The sequence below is a fragment of the Anguilla rostrata genome, chromosome 4 (genome assembly GCF_018555375.3).
Source record: "Anguilla rostrata isolate EN2019 chromosome 4, ASM1855537v3, whole genome shotgun sequence".
NCBI lineage: Eukaryota > Metazoa > Chordata > Actinopteri > Anguilliformes > Anguillidae > Anguilla > Anguilla rostrata.
The window spans coordinates 18,059,732-18,075,108 of NC_057936.1; the positions used below are offsets into that span (position 1 = coordinate 18,059,732).

Consider the following 15,377-nt stretch of genomic DNA (forward strand, 5'->3'; position numbering starts at 1 on the left):
TATGCAACAAATTGAGATAATCCAAATAAATCCAGAATCGGCTTAGACCTTAGACCCTCACCCTTCAACACAAGATATTTCCGGTTTGTTTCTATCTTTTCAAAGTGTGATTAACGGGTGTCACACCAGTGGAATGCACAATTTATTTCTACTACATAACCTTCTCATTTGCCAGATGGTAATTTTAGTTCACCTGACTGACTTCTAGTCTTGAAAATATTCACTTCCCGTCAGATTGTGAGGCTAGCCGGCTGTGCGATCTTTATCCTGTGAAACTGCAAGCTTTATATTCAAACCATGTTCTCGTAATGGCCTCAAAGCATGCAGTATATTGTTAATTTTTCGGGCCCTCTCTCCATTTCCCGAACTGATCTCAGTCAATCTGATGCATTTGAGCTCTGTTTTTTGGGGGCTCTTGGTTGTTTATCTCAAGCAGTGTTGCCATATTTGAAAACGGTGACCCCCCCGAAGCCATTTTTTCCTGCACAACAACAAAAAAAAAGTAGCCCATTTGAGCAGGAATCTGGCAAGACGGATCTCAAGCTCAAAAAATCTTTTGGTATTTTCTATTCTCTACAAAACAGCACATACATGTTGCACCAAGTGTTTTTCAGAAGAGATGGGCATTTTATTGCTCAAAATGTGAGGATTTGTGCATATGGCACGAAAAGACTGCAATGGTAATCTGCATCTTCTGAGTGTGACTGTAAATGCAGATGTTGCCATGTTGTGTTCTCTTGCAGTCCTGATGAGTTGTAATCATCTGTTATTTTTATAGATCTCTGCTGGAATGGAAGGGGATTTTTAAGCATAGAAAATAAATAGTCTACTCATTTTTTTATTTATTTAAGTTTTGTTCTGCACCTGCTTCAATTTCAAATTGTGTTTGTGTTTGTATATTGTCTTAAATGTCTCAGCTTATCTCTCTTATCTATCCAGGCAGCAATGACAATGAATTATTGTATATAGAGAATGATTTGGGTTGAGTGAGGACATAACTCTAAGAGTTATATTCAGGAGTACTGGAAGTGTAATGTTTCTCTTTGGCACTTTTGGACCATGAACTCCTGTACAGTAGGCAAATGCAGGTCCTTGTTCTCTGTATGAGTTGAGGTCTTAATATGGCAATATAGCTCCAGGCCTTAACAATGTCAGTGGTGCAAGGCCACCAAATGAGGTAAACCATATATGCCCCAGGAGAGTATTTCATCTCACAAATTGAAAACCTGCTGTGGTCGCCGGCTGTTAACGTGATTTATTCCTTAAGCGAGACTAAATTCCTCATGTCTGACCCTTATTCATCTACTGAGAATCTGTTTTGTTGTTGGTGCGGTTGGTGTTACGCACTGAGGAAGTGAGTGACGTGGGGTTTACCGTCTCACGAGACTTTGGTTTCTTGGCACACTAAACAAACAGATTAATTCTTGAAATTGAAGTGACTTCACTTCACTGAAGCTGACGGTGGATGTCTTCTATGAAATTTTGTAAATCTGTTTTCTTATAGCATGTAAACTTGCATATAGGAAGCTGGCTATCTTTAGGAAATAAATATTTTTGCCTTAAGTGATGTGGAAAGGTTAACATATAATTCCCCTAAAGGATATTCCACAAACGAATGAATAAGAATGAAAGCAATGCAGAAAGGACAGACTGCCAACAAGTGAAAACCATAATATACATTACTATTTCAAATCTAACTATTACACCTAGGTTCAAAGATGGCTCTGTTCAGATATAAAATGAGTTATAAAATGAAAAAGGAAATGCCATTTATGTATACAGTATATTGTTGTTTTTTCTACATATTTTGTATCCTGGCTAAACTGCTAATTAAGTATTTCAATACATTTTACTGATGTACCCGGATGATAATTAATGTTGAAAAGTTGTCTTGGGTCATTTGAATGAAGTGGGTAGCAGCTACGTATTTGTTGACATGAGTTGGACTTCATCAAGACTGCTTACATTATATTCTGATTTTAACAACATAAGTTAAAAAGCATTCAGTTGTCCATGTTCTTGAATGTGACTCACACGAGGGGGTGGACATTCTCATTCTGAAGTGTATGTGACATTCTGGAATCCAGGTTTAAGTGAATGCTTAAGAATTTAAAATAGAAAAATACTGCCTTTATAATCTCTATTATGTATCTATAAAGAATATTCATTTTTGTATCAAAAATCATATTATATACCCGTAGTTTTTAACTGAGTGGGATGAAGCAAATCGATACATCCAGCCAGCCTTATATGAAGGCCTTGAGCCCCTGGATAATTTTATTTGGGTGTTTTTCTATTGAGACTAGGATATGGGCTATCAGTTCCCTTCTGTCAGGGTAGATTTTGACGCAACCGTAGATGAAGTAAACATATTGATCTGTTGCTGGGTTTGGCCGCGCAAAGCTGCAAGGGTTCCGGTGCTGGTGGGGTTTGAGATGGGCTTATGGGTCAACACTGCCTCCAGGACTATGTGTTAGCCCCACAAATCCATGCCACTGTATTTTCAGTGGATTATACTCAAGAGCTCAATCGTTAAGCAATACAGCATGTCACTGGAGCTACAAAAATATGTTGAATTAACTTCAGATGAATAGCTTTATATAGTTAGAACTCATTTTAGGGGTGGGATTGTTGCTGACCCAGTAGCACAGTTTTTGTCGTCTTTTCTCTTGTTCCCTTGTGTAAAGGTTTGTTATCTGTTCTTGAGGACTATCTGCCCCACAGTGGTCTGCAGTTGTACTGTAATGGCCAGAAAAGTTTTACAAGTCCTGCCACACAACCTGTTCTGTTTTATTGAACAGCCCTCAGGCACTGCCTGTCAGTAAAACAGATGGCAAGCAGCCAACTGTAGCCATTTTGTGTGAGCCTTTCCAGTTACAGTAAGATTCAGTAATTTGCCCTAAGTGGTTGTCTTCAAGGTTTTGAGGGGGGTTTGGACTTCTTAGACCTGTCTAAATAATTGTTAATTTCTTCTTCTTCCAAGCCAAGTTAGCCACGACTAAACACCACCTACTATATTATCAAAAGTCAGGTAACTGTATATGCATCATGAATTACAAACATTTAAAACAAAACAACATTTATTTTAAATAAAGTCCCAACATTCTAGAACTAATTGAAGAAAATCAATTATATCAAAGGAAATGAACACAGGATCAAAGCAAATATAAGAGAGTTGATCATTGCCTTATTTAGTAATACTGGCACATTACAAAATGTATGATACGCTGCACATTCATTTTGTCGGAATGCAGGAATGGAACTTTGACCGCAACCAGACAGGGTCGTCGCAATATCTAATTTCTCACATGATCACACCAGCTGAAGGTTCTGCAGCTACGCGCTCATGCCCTTGGCTCACAGATTAGTCATTACAAACACAAGTTTGCCTTATCGATCTGACATTCAGACAATGTACCACAGCATGTCTTCCAGCAGCAGAAATACAGATTTCAACTGTTAGCGTCAGTCATAAAACAGGCCCTGCGGGCTGAGCAGCCCTGATGTGTTATACACATGACAGCCGTAATTGCACATACCTACAGGGTATGTAATTATGTTTTAGATGGTGTGTATTGTAGCCCGAGTGAATGAGGAATGTAAATGTAAGAGGTTATTTATGTGATGAGCAAATGTCTTCACTTTCATTATTGTTACATACCCTAAAGCAGCTAATATATAATTTTTTGGCATTGCACTGATTTGTAGCAGCAGTTAGAATTTCTCACATTAGTGGAAGCGATTGCTTGTAATGTAAACACTATACATAATAGTTAACTGACAAAACAGCAAGGAGACCAGTTGAACCAGTTGCCCAAATTAATGACAGCGAGTCCAACTCCATCAGCAATGCCCCAAAGTAATTTTGGTTAAGAGCAGCGCAACAAATTATTGAATAATGTGCAGGAGTGCTTACAAATTATTTACAAATTGCAGCTCAATTAAGTTAACACAGGAATAGAAACGGGCTTGCAAAATCTCACAGAGGTAATGTGACCGAAGCAGTGGATCGTCTGCGTGACGCTTTGGCCGGAAGCACATTCCATGTTTGGGGAAAGTCCCCTTTTCTCCGGTCTTATCTGAGACAGCAGGGTGAGAAATGCATGAATGTCTCATTTGCATAAGAATCAGGTCCCCCGTCAGGGTGTGTTCTAAGGCTGCATGTGTTTTATACCTCGGGAATTGCATTACGTTGTCAATCAGTCCGGATGTGTTCCCTTTTCTATGCACTGCGCTTGTGCATGAGACAGGATGCGTAACCGGGCATAAATGTTCTAGAAATAAAGAGCAATGGCAGGCATGTGCACCTGAGATATCGTGGAATCATTTTTATCTCTGCTGAAATATTTGATTATTTTGTCATAATAGTCCTTAATAGCATTACCAGCGCTTTCCATGTTGAATGCTGAATCAGTACAGATTTATCCTCAGACACGGGGGCTGGTCTTCCATACATTAATCATGCAAAAGCAGCTTACTCCCATTGGGGTCACATGAAAGCCAAGGTTTATCCCAGCTACTTTGTGCCATTATGGACTGACAGCACATGTAACCAATCACTGTACTCAACCAGTCACAAATGGATACCAATAATTAAACTAATTCTATTGGTAGAACACTTGAAGAATTAGGAGACAAACTCCCCATACCTGAAACCTGAACCACAGAGTCTTGAGCATGTTATTGAATGTTGAGGCGAATACATTGGTACATGTAGTGAATACGTTGTAGTGTTTGTATTGTATTACATGTGAATTAATTCAGAATGGTGTTCAGCAGTTGAATTCGGAGTTACACTGCTCTATAATAGTTTCAGTTCATGACAAATGCTCATGGCAGTTAACTAATTCAGTTTTAATGATATCAATGAAGGATTTCATGAGAGCATGTCAACAAGGCAGGGCACAAACACATTTATTTAATGAAACCTCTCAAAAATGTTAATAGGATTGTGCTTTGAAACATTTCATGGAGACTAGCGGCCTGAATAAGAGGTTTTCTGAGATGAAAACCATGAAAAAATACCAGAAAATAATACAGTTTTACATATCCACAGTACATATATATATATAAATACACAATTAGTGAATATGTAAATACTATGATTGGTTGAATATTTGTAACTATGTTTGATTTTATCTGTTTGAAAATGTATTGCATTTAATACTGTTGGTATTATTAATTAGTAATTAATAATTAGTCATTATTAATAAGTAAAGTTATTCATTAGTAGCTTTCATAAGCTAAAGTTATAAAATTAGCCAGTTGGGAGAAAATAAAAACATCCATATTTTAATCCCCTTCCAGATCATGCCCTTATTTTGTGTTTACTTCATAAAGGATTATACCAGAACCTGGGGTACACATCGCATGGTTACAGGCTGATTGATCAACTGAGTTGGTGTGAGACTGAAAGCATCATCCACAGTTAAGACTTACTGACCCCTTCCCATCAGGAATGTAAAAGGTGAACATTAAATAGAAATAATTGCCACTTTCTATAAATAAAGACATTTCAGTCAGGATAACTCACATATTTAAATGAACAACATCAATGAAAATGCAAAGCAATTACTTTTGGTTTGGGACTAAATAAATATGCTTTAGCTCCATCTGTGCATGCACCAGTGTGCACTAACCTATCAAACAAGGATCACGATACATATCCCCTACTAAACTGGAGAAATACCAAAACCTCCAAACAGCAGATCATCCAAGTGCCAAACCCTAATCTATGTGTACAGTACAGCACCTGCTGCTCCCTGAAACATCAGAGGATCATACTGATATCCCTCCAGCATGGAGACGGAACACAAGCTGTGAGTGATTGTTAGAGCAATAATTCCTTGAGTGCAATTTTGTGAGCTGCAGCAAGCGTAGCAAGCAAAGAGCAGGACAGGCAAGGAGTAGCACTTGAGAAGTCTGACTGTTGGTTTTAAATGGAGCTCCGGTAATGATGTGTGGATGCGATTGATTGAGTATGAGAGCATATGGTTACTGAGGCTGACCAATGGTCAGCTGCAGCAAGAGTTTCCTGACAAAACGTGCTCTGTGCATTTCAGTCGCAATGCTTATTCTAAATACTATCATAATTAGAAAAATGGATATCTCATTGTACTATTGGTCAACAATGCAACATGAACAGTGTTAGATGTGAAGGGGGAAAAAAAACAAACTCAAACAGTCTGGAAGGAATTTGCAACTCAAACAGGTGTATCATTTGCAAAGCCGACAAAAAAATTAAGACCAGTTCATATCTCCTACTATGGTCCTACTATGCAAGCAAATGTAAAGGGAAACCATTTTTGAGCTAAATATTTAGTTTTTTAAAGGTCAGTAATACCTACACTCTGTTTTATTGTGCCTCACTTGCATGTTGTTTCGAAGGCAGCTATTTCAAAGGGAGGTGCTCTTTAGTAGTGTGGGATTGGTATATTCAGGATGCATTTAGAAGGACAGAAAATATAAAATTAAGACTCCTAATAACTCTTGTCACAGCCAGCGCCTGCCGTGGAGAGACTGGCAACGGTGCCTAGTTTCAGGCTCATCGTTCAGCCACACGCTGACAGACCGAGCCCTGTAGCCTCTTTCGTTAGCATGTAACTTCCTCACTCAATCAACACTGCCTGTGTATCCCCCTGAGACTAGTCCCAAGGATGTGGCTCCTCATTTCAATGGTGTTTGCCTTCAGGAAAGCCTGGGCAACAGCAGTTGCTAAGCATCCATCCAAGCAGTGTAATTAAAGAAAAACTACAGGGTAATCTCGTTCAGTAAAGAGCATGGTATACATGTTCATGAACTGTCAATCATCATGGCAGTCAGTGCTAGAGCAACAACTCTGCATATGTTTCAATTAGAAAGTATGAACATCATACATGTTATTGTGCTATTCATGTATCAGAATATGCCTGATTATTGATATTGGATCTTTAATGCATTTTAAAAGCATTATTTTGAATCGTGCAAATAATACTGCTGTTGTGGCGTTTCAGAATGGTTCTTTGTTCAGAAGACAGGAGGTTCTCTAACTTAATGTATATGTGTACTGACGGATTGCTAGACCTAAGTTTTCTGCATAAGGATGCAACAGCTTCCCCACCACAATATATATCCTTCAGGAGCTCAGTGCTATAACCACTATTCAGTCATAAATGTTTCAGTGACAGAAATGTTTACAGTGCTTTACCTCAGAAGCAGAATACATTCTTTTTAAAATGTTTCTTGAAAATGGGTGGACCCAATCAAATGAGTTCATAACAGGTTGACTATTCTAGTCTTAAGCCTCCAATAATCGCTTTCACTGAGATGTATGTCCTTCATTATTTTCAGGAGGTGCTTTACTGTAGCCTGAAGGTTAGAGGGCAAAAATGTTTTCGGTATAGTGATATTCCCTTCCGCCAACGTTTCCGGTGCATTGCTCTGCTGCTCCATTGTTCAGCGAGCGTACTGCATTGTCCCGCGGAGCACTACTTCCATAACGTGAAATATATCCCCTCGTCCAGTTCCAGCAGGTTGAGCAGTCTGAGACCCAATCCCTCTGACTGACTGCGAGCCCAGCGTTGTCTGAGCAGACAGGCTGTGCGTCCCTGATGTTGCTGCGTTTTAGAGGTGACAACCTGGCACAATGGAGCTGACAGTGGGACACATGATTAAGCTTCAGTACACGAGAGCCCCTTTGTCAAATGAGCAGCACAGGTGACCAAGACAATGCGGAGCCATGGCAACTGATTCAACGCGCAGATATTTGATCGGGTGGCTACGTTTACTTTCCAATAAGGAGGGGAACTTTTTAATCAAGTACATTTGAATATCTGCTCTGTTTTCCACTTTCTCTTTCAGTTGTTAGACTGATGGATGCCCCTGTGAGGTTGGATTGGAATTTAAAAGCTGAACCAGATTAAATTCATTTTATTAAATCAATAGGCCAGGTTATTGATATTGGAGCTTTAAATTATTTTCGAGGAATTATTTAGAATGCTGTAAATAATACTGCTGTTGTGGTTTCACATTTCAGTAAATTCAGTTTAAAGTTTAAATAATGTAGTACATAAATAAAGAGACAATGAGAGGTGCTTAATTACATATGACCATTACAAACATGAAGAGAAACACAATCGCTGGGCTACAATGGGCTGCATTTATAGTGCTCTCTTAGCTGTACGTTATCAATGCTTTGATTAAATACCGTCCTTATTTGCTTGACCAAACAAATGATTTCCTGTCTAAAGCGCATGTGTCTCTGCAAGCTTTTTAATCAAAGGCATTCATACACAATCAGCGCACGAGGCCCTCTGAGACACAAAAGCAGCTGTAAACACACGGGGCGGCAGGTTGATCGGGGACGCGTAGGCCTGCCTTTCACAGCCAAAGGCATTGTGACATTTCAGACCATCTCCAAATCACACCTGTTTGCATTCCCTGGGCACTACATCGCAGGGTTTCTTCTTTCTCTTACAGACAAAATGCTGAATGCTGAATGTTTTACTCTGGACCACCGGGCGAAGATTGACATGATTCTTTTCTGTCGAATGGTTTTTAAGTTGTAAGATTGCATCTCAGTATTCCACATTTACTGTGTGAAGAACGATGTAGAAGGCAGAGATGTTTTCTGTCACAGGGGCTGTTTTATGTCGAGAAATCTCACTTCTTTCTCACTGAAGTAAACAACAGTCTCAGATTTGAAGGAAATCTTTTTGCCTCTGCTTCTTTTGAGTCTCTTATGATGAAACACAGCGGCTAGGGCATAAGGGCTAGGGTAAATTGACCCTTTCTTTCCCATGGCTATAGTTATCATGTCTGTGGGTGGAAAAAAACTGACAAGTAACGAAAACTGATGAACGAATGAACGGCCCTGGTTTTATCACCCGTTCATGATCGTTTGACTCTCCTCTAGGTGCTGAACCTCTTTCTGGCCCTGCTGCTGAGCTCCTTCAGCGCGGACAACCTCTCCGCGCCCGACGACGATGGCGAGATGAACAACCTGCAGATCGCCTTCGCCCGCATCCAGAGGGGCGTCGGCTGGCTGAGGCGGGCCATCTGCGACTTCTTCAACGGTAACTTCAAGAGACGGCGGCAGAAGGCCAAGGAGGCCAAGGCCATGCTGAAGCTGAAGCGCATGAGCAACCACGCTGAGGGGAACGGCACGGTGGGGGTCATCGGACGCCACGGGGAGAAGTACATCGTCACCGATGGCGACAGCTACATGACCAACCCCAACTTGACCATAAGCGTGCCCATCGCTCCTGGGGAGTCCGACGTGGAGTTCCCCGAGGAGGAGGAGGAGGAGGAGGAGGAGCAGAGCGAGTGCTCGGAGGAAGAGGAGACCAAGCAGGTGAGCCTCTTGCCCTTCGGCTTTACCACAGTTTTTTTCCCCTTTTTTTAAAGCCCCATCTGTTTGTTTTTCAACAGCTTGAAAAAGCCGGAACTGTATGCCATTGCAGTTACTTTGATAACAGATGGTTTAGTGCCAGAAGGCCATAGTGCACCTCAAGTAGTTTTGTTGGAGGCAGCTAGTGGTGGTGATTTTTAGAGCAGATATCTTACTGATGTTATCTTGTCACTCAGTTCTTAAATATAAAATTTTACTCACACTTTTAAAACAGCTTGTTTGTGATCCAAAATATTAGTGGAAACATATGATATAGAAATGTCACTTCATAATGCATTTATCTTTAACAAAATCACACCTCCCCCTCAGGCTTGCATTGACAGGCATTACTTAGAATTCAGAAAGATGGAATAGCCTAACAGGTCAGGCTGTAGTGGTGCCAAGTGAACATTGGAATATTAAGAAATTTAATGAGCACGTCAATGGAGGTTGGGCTCTGGTGGCTGTAGATCCCAAATATTTTTTTAAGTTGCCTTTCTTTTCATCCTCTCAACATATGTCTCCAGCAGCCTATTATAGAGATCGAGCTGACGCTGATGTGTATGGGCCATGAAACCTCAGCCTCTCAATTTCTTATAAGTAAAAGCTTTACTGCTCTTGATATGCCCGTGTTTATAATTGCAATAGATGTCAGTTCATCCAGCAAAGTTTGCTTGTACAAACATTTTTCCAATGCCAGTATCATTAGAATGGAACATATGTGAGTTCTTTTAGTGTCTAATAGTGTGTCTAATTTGGTGAGAGAAATCTCTTGCAGAGCTTTTCCTTTCTTATTAATGTTGTGTGGTCCTCCAGGACCAGCCTTTGTCACCCCTGATTACAAGGCTTAAAGCTTCATGCTAGCAGTTTGATTATTTGATTATTTTGTGATGTTCTGTCTGTGGCTTGTCATGCTTTTCACCCCGCAGAGTGCTCCTGTTCATCTTGTTGACAGCGAGAAGGTGAAATTTAGAGCAAGATTACAATTAGAGGGTCAGCTAGATGATCTTGGGAATTTCTCTAGGGTTAAGTAAAGGGACAGAGAGGTTTATCGACCTATGGGCTGTTAATCTGAGCCTAGTGACTGAGGGATTAGTCAGGCAAAAGTGAGTTGAATTAAAACATCAAAGTACAGAGTTCAAGGGTAATAGTGGGTGTTCAGAATATCCTATTAATAAGATGCCTTGAAAATCCTTTTTAATTATAAGCTGTTTGAAAATGCAAACACATTGCCTAACATCATGGTGACTTTATTTATTTGAGAGAGATAAATAAAGCCAACAGAAGACAATGGTGTTTTAGAAAAATCTTTTTAAATGTTTGTCACACGCCAGCGTGACACCCTTGGGAGGGAGATGCGGCAGTTCTGGGAAACACCGTTGGTTACCGCATGAAGCGAGAGAGTGCTAACACACGCGAACACGAAAATAAATAAACCAACATCTTCACCCTTCCCACTCACGGGTTCCGGGTGAAAACAATAAACCTAAACAATAAACTAAAATAAGAAAGACGAAAGAAAGTAAAACCGAGCGACCACTTTTCGATATGCTGCTCGTTGCTTGCCCGCTTTCTACCGAACCAGCCCCTCCTGCTTTTCAGTGGCGGTTTACTTTCTTAGTCGTATTCAAAGAAACAAAAGTGAAACTAAATGAAACGAAAATCAGAAATGCGCTCTCGGCGTGAGCTCTCGGTCTCGGCCCTGAGCTGTGGAGAGGAACACACTTTTATGCACCTGGGCTGATTAGTTAACACAGCCCAGGTGCGTGTGCTCTCTCCACCAGCCGGCGTGACCGAGACCAATCCGCTTCTCCGGAGGAACTGCATGCCACAAAGTCTTTTTATGGCTTTATTCCTGCTAATATTTTCTCACTTTCCAAGGTTGTATTAATCATGTTTATGTATAACAACAAGTTCCAAGCCTGAAATGTGGCCTAGAAAATGAAAACTGCGGATTCTAGATTTCTAAAAACACTTACCATAAACTGTGTATGGACACTAATAAGGCATGTTTATGCATAGATTCATAAGTTTCTGCTTCTCAGACCTGAAGCAGGATTTCACTGAATCTAATCGGAAATAGGTGCTGTTTGTCTCATTAATCTCATCCTCAGTTCTAACCTGTGAACATGGCCAATATGCCCATTACAGTAGGTACGTAGGATATTTCAATAATCAACCACATGGATCTAAAGCTGATGCTTGAAAATGGTTGTATTCAATATGAAGCAAGCATTTTATTTTCTTAATGTTTTTGTTTTTAGATATTTATGTATTATAGACATTCTCTCCTGCCCAGCTGGTTAATTTGTGTGTAAATGTTAGAATTTTGTGGGAACCTTGATGTAGATCGTCATAATATTGAGTATGACATTATTTACTTATTCTCAGGTTTTTCTATGAACATCCATATATTAAGCCAAGAGATCATAGAAAGAAGCCATTGGCTTTTTACTTTGCCATTTTGATGATTGGATAGAGATTCAGTAATTTAACTAAATGTAGTTGATTAAACTGTGACTACTGAAAGATAACAGTGTCAAAAAGATTTGGCAAGATGTCAGTATATTAAAATTGTAGTCAGGTTATAAAAATGAAGACAGCAGCTGCAAATGTTGGCTTTAGTAAGGTCAGAATACTGGAATTAATTTATTCCACTATGATAAACCTATGGATTTTTTAAAAATTATTATTATTATTATTTTTCTTTTACATGATTTATATATATATAGAGGTAGTACGGCAGGATTATTAAAATACATAACTTAAAATGCATACACATTGTTTCAGCTTTTTTGGTTTACTCATAATTATTTTATTGTTTTATTGAATTGCTATTTACATGTTTCTTCTCAGTGCTATTGCTCTATGAATTGCAATTAAAGCTGCTGTGGTTTTGTTCCCTCACGTCCTCGTGTGTTGACCTGGATGGGGACAGAGAGGAAAACATCTGGTGAGGCTATTATAAGTCTCCTGTACAGTGCTGCTGTATTTCGAACAGCCTGGAAACGCCTCACTAAAATAAGACGATATAAGGCAAGATATGTATTCTTGGAACCTCGCCTGCCTTCCCCAGTTCCTTTTGTGCGATCATGCATTTTTGCTGCGAGAAAGAGACAAACATGTCACATAGATTATTGCTTGAATCCAGCAGCATCTTCACTTCCTCTCGAAAGGCTGTGGATTGTGCTGTTCCTCTCTGCCCAGAGATGGACCGCTGAGAAGTTAATAGCTGGCTATCAGGCAGGCCTAAGCTTCTCTGCAGATAAATTGAAACGCTGTACACCCACACAGAAATTTGCTGTTTTCTGTTCTGGTTTGTTTCGGGTTTCTCCAGAGCTATTTTGCGTTGCAGAAACACTTTTGAACTGACAGAGTGGATGCCATGCCAGTAATTAAATTTGTCCTGTACATGTGTTCCACTTATAGCTTTTGGAACTAGGGGTACTATAGTGGCAATGGCAAAGATTGTTGTTTTTAATACAAAAATAACTTTTGAACATTTTGAAGGTAAAATGTTTGAATTCTGCCATTGCTCATTTTATGCGAAGATCTCTCAACCTTGGGTGGCCATTTAATAACCCATCATAAGTAATCATTGTCTTGGCGCCAAATACTGAATATATTTACCAGTATCCAAGTGTTACAGTACAAAATAAAAACACTGAATAACTATACATGCTGTTTCTAAAATGAAGATCCTCAAATATTAGCTGTAAAAAATTCAGCTAAAACATAAAGTTTGGGTGGAAAAATGCAAAGGAAACTAAAGAAATTATGATTTTGTGCTGTCTGAAATGACTGCCCAATCTGGGCCTCTGTCGCAGGACGGGGACGTGAGGCCCTGACTCCAGTACGATGCTTGCCTCCTCCCCATCTGCCTGTCGGAATTGGGGTGTGGGTTTTGTCACCGGCAGCCTGGCTGTCTGATCACGGTACTCCTTCATGCAGACCCCCCATGTGACCGGTTGTGTAACTAGGCAGCCATGCTGGGGCAAGCTCTTTCATAATTGTCACGTTGCTCACAAGGCCCCATGGAGCTAATCGTTACTGTAAAAAAAAAGAGAGCGCAAATGGAGACTACTGATTTCTGTCAGGGCGTCACTCAGCTCTCAGACAAACAAGAGAGGGGCTCCCTTGGTACTCACTGGCAGACACACATACACACACAGATACGTATGCACACACACAAACACACACAGACATGCATGCACACACACACACACACAGTTACTTTTACTCCATAGGCTAATTTCTCTGATGAATTGGAAGAGAATCAATATGGCTTGGGGCTTGGTTTGTGATGTCAGAGTCTGACAGTGTACAGTGAGGACTCCACTCATCTGTTAAAGTCTTTTAATCTCCAGCTGAGCCTTTGATTGACCAGTGGTTACATGAGAACGCCTGAACATGGGAAAATCAGACCTCGAATCCACGCTGGAGGCTCTTGCTTGTAAAAAATAAACCAATAAAAAAAATCAAACGGAGGCTGAGGCACAAAGCAGACCACCGGGTGGTCCGCTCTGAGTTCAGGGATTCCGCGGTTCCCCTCCGTTCGTGTCTCTCCGAGCGTCGCGTTCCGTCCTTTCTGACTTCCCTTCACTCCCTGTTTTTCTATCCCTGGCCCACCCCTCCCTCCTTGCTGTCTCTCGCAATCAGCTGGCTGGGTGATAAGGCAGGCCCCTGCGCAGCATGCTGCAGCTGGCTTCAGAGATCCCCTCGCAGCGGATTAAAGGGGCAGCAGCAATCCACCGCTCTCCATTCCTCCTCTCCTCACACTGAAGATGTGCTTACCCGGGGAACGGAAATAAGCCTCTGACGAAATAGGAAGCGCAGCCCTCGTTAACTGCCGTCCTCCTTTCTGAACGTGGAAGGTGGAATTTTGAATGGCGCCTTTTCATAAGGGACTTAATTCATTGTGGCCATTACGGGGCAGTTACCTCACAAGGGCAGTTACATTTTACAAAATGATGTGAAGTATTGTTTGTACCTCATGGCTTGAGTTTTTAACCTGTTTATTTAATCATTATATTTTATTTATTTATTTGTTTGTTTGTTTGTTTATTATTATTATTATTATTACTGTTGTTGTTGTTGTTGTTGTTTATTTATTATTTTCATGATGATGCCAACCTTAAAATCACATGTGGCTGGCTGGTAGGGTGCAGCATGCAGCTATTCTGTGGCATGACAAATTTGCCACAGCTATAACATTGATGGAATTCAGGACTGCCATAGATGAATGGAATTTTTCACCTTTGACGCTCCCCATCAACTTTGACAATCTACCTGTCAGCGTGTCACGTGTGGGTTCAGGCTTTACATCTTGCACGAGAAGGTGTGGGTGGGGGAAGGAAATCCATACTGCAGTCAGGGTCACTAGAATGCTGGAATGGTTCTGAAGTACCTTTTCTGTTCACTGTCTTTGCCCTGTCCATGACAGGTCATTACAGCAGCTATTTGACATCAGCGTGTGTTCTTGTAATGCCTGAAGTTGCCACCAGAGGGAGATGATGAAGCCGTTTTCTCCCGTGCTTCTGGGCCATTCCGGAATCTGTTAGAAAAGTTAATGGCAGTGCTCGTGCCGTGCCATGTTAATGAGAAGGTTGAGCCATTTTGTCCCTGCAGCACCTCTTTTACCTAATTACCATAATACTTTCCTTCACTTAATCGTGCTGCGTGGTCCTCCAGGAGCAGCCTTTGTCACCCCTGATTACAAGGCTTAAAGCTCCATGCTAGCAGTTTGATTATTTGATTATTTTGGGATGTTATTTCTGAGGCTTGTTATGCTTTCCACCTTGCATGCTCCTGTCCATCTTGTTGACAGTGAGAAGGTGAAATTTAGCGGGAGATTACAATTAGAGGGTCAGCTAGATTATCTCAGGAAAGGTGATTTATTCTATGGTGAAGTTATGGGACATGGAGCTTTCTCAAAATAAGGATTGTTAATCTGAGATTCAAGCAGTCATTTCTGTGAGTATAATAAGATTTCCCTGTGTTTTAAAAATAA

At 40.6% G+C, this 15,377-nt stretch overlaps 1 protein-coding gene across 4 annotated transcripts in view; it reads left to right on the forward strand.

Moving 5' to 3' along the window:
- scn5lab (sodium channel, voltage gated, type V-like, alpha b) overlaps positions 1–15,377 on the forward strand; it is a 129,088-nt gene that overhangs the window by 82,954 nt on the left and 30,757 nt on the right. For all 4 annotated transcript variants that reach the window (XM_064331080.1, XM_064331078.1, XM_064331077.1 and 1 more), the window contains one exon: positions 8,894–9,331. In XM_064331080.1, coding sequence (XP_064187150.1) covers positions 8,894–9,331 — 438 coding nt within the window. The remainder of the gene's footprint in view (positions 1–8,893; positions 9,332–15,377) is intronic.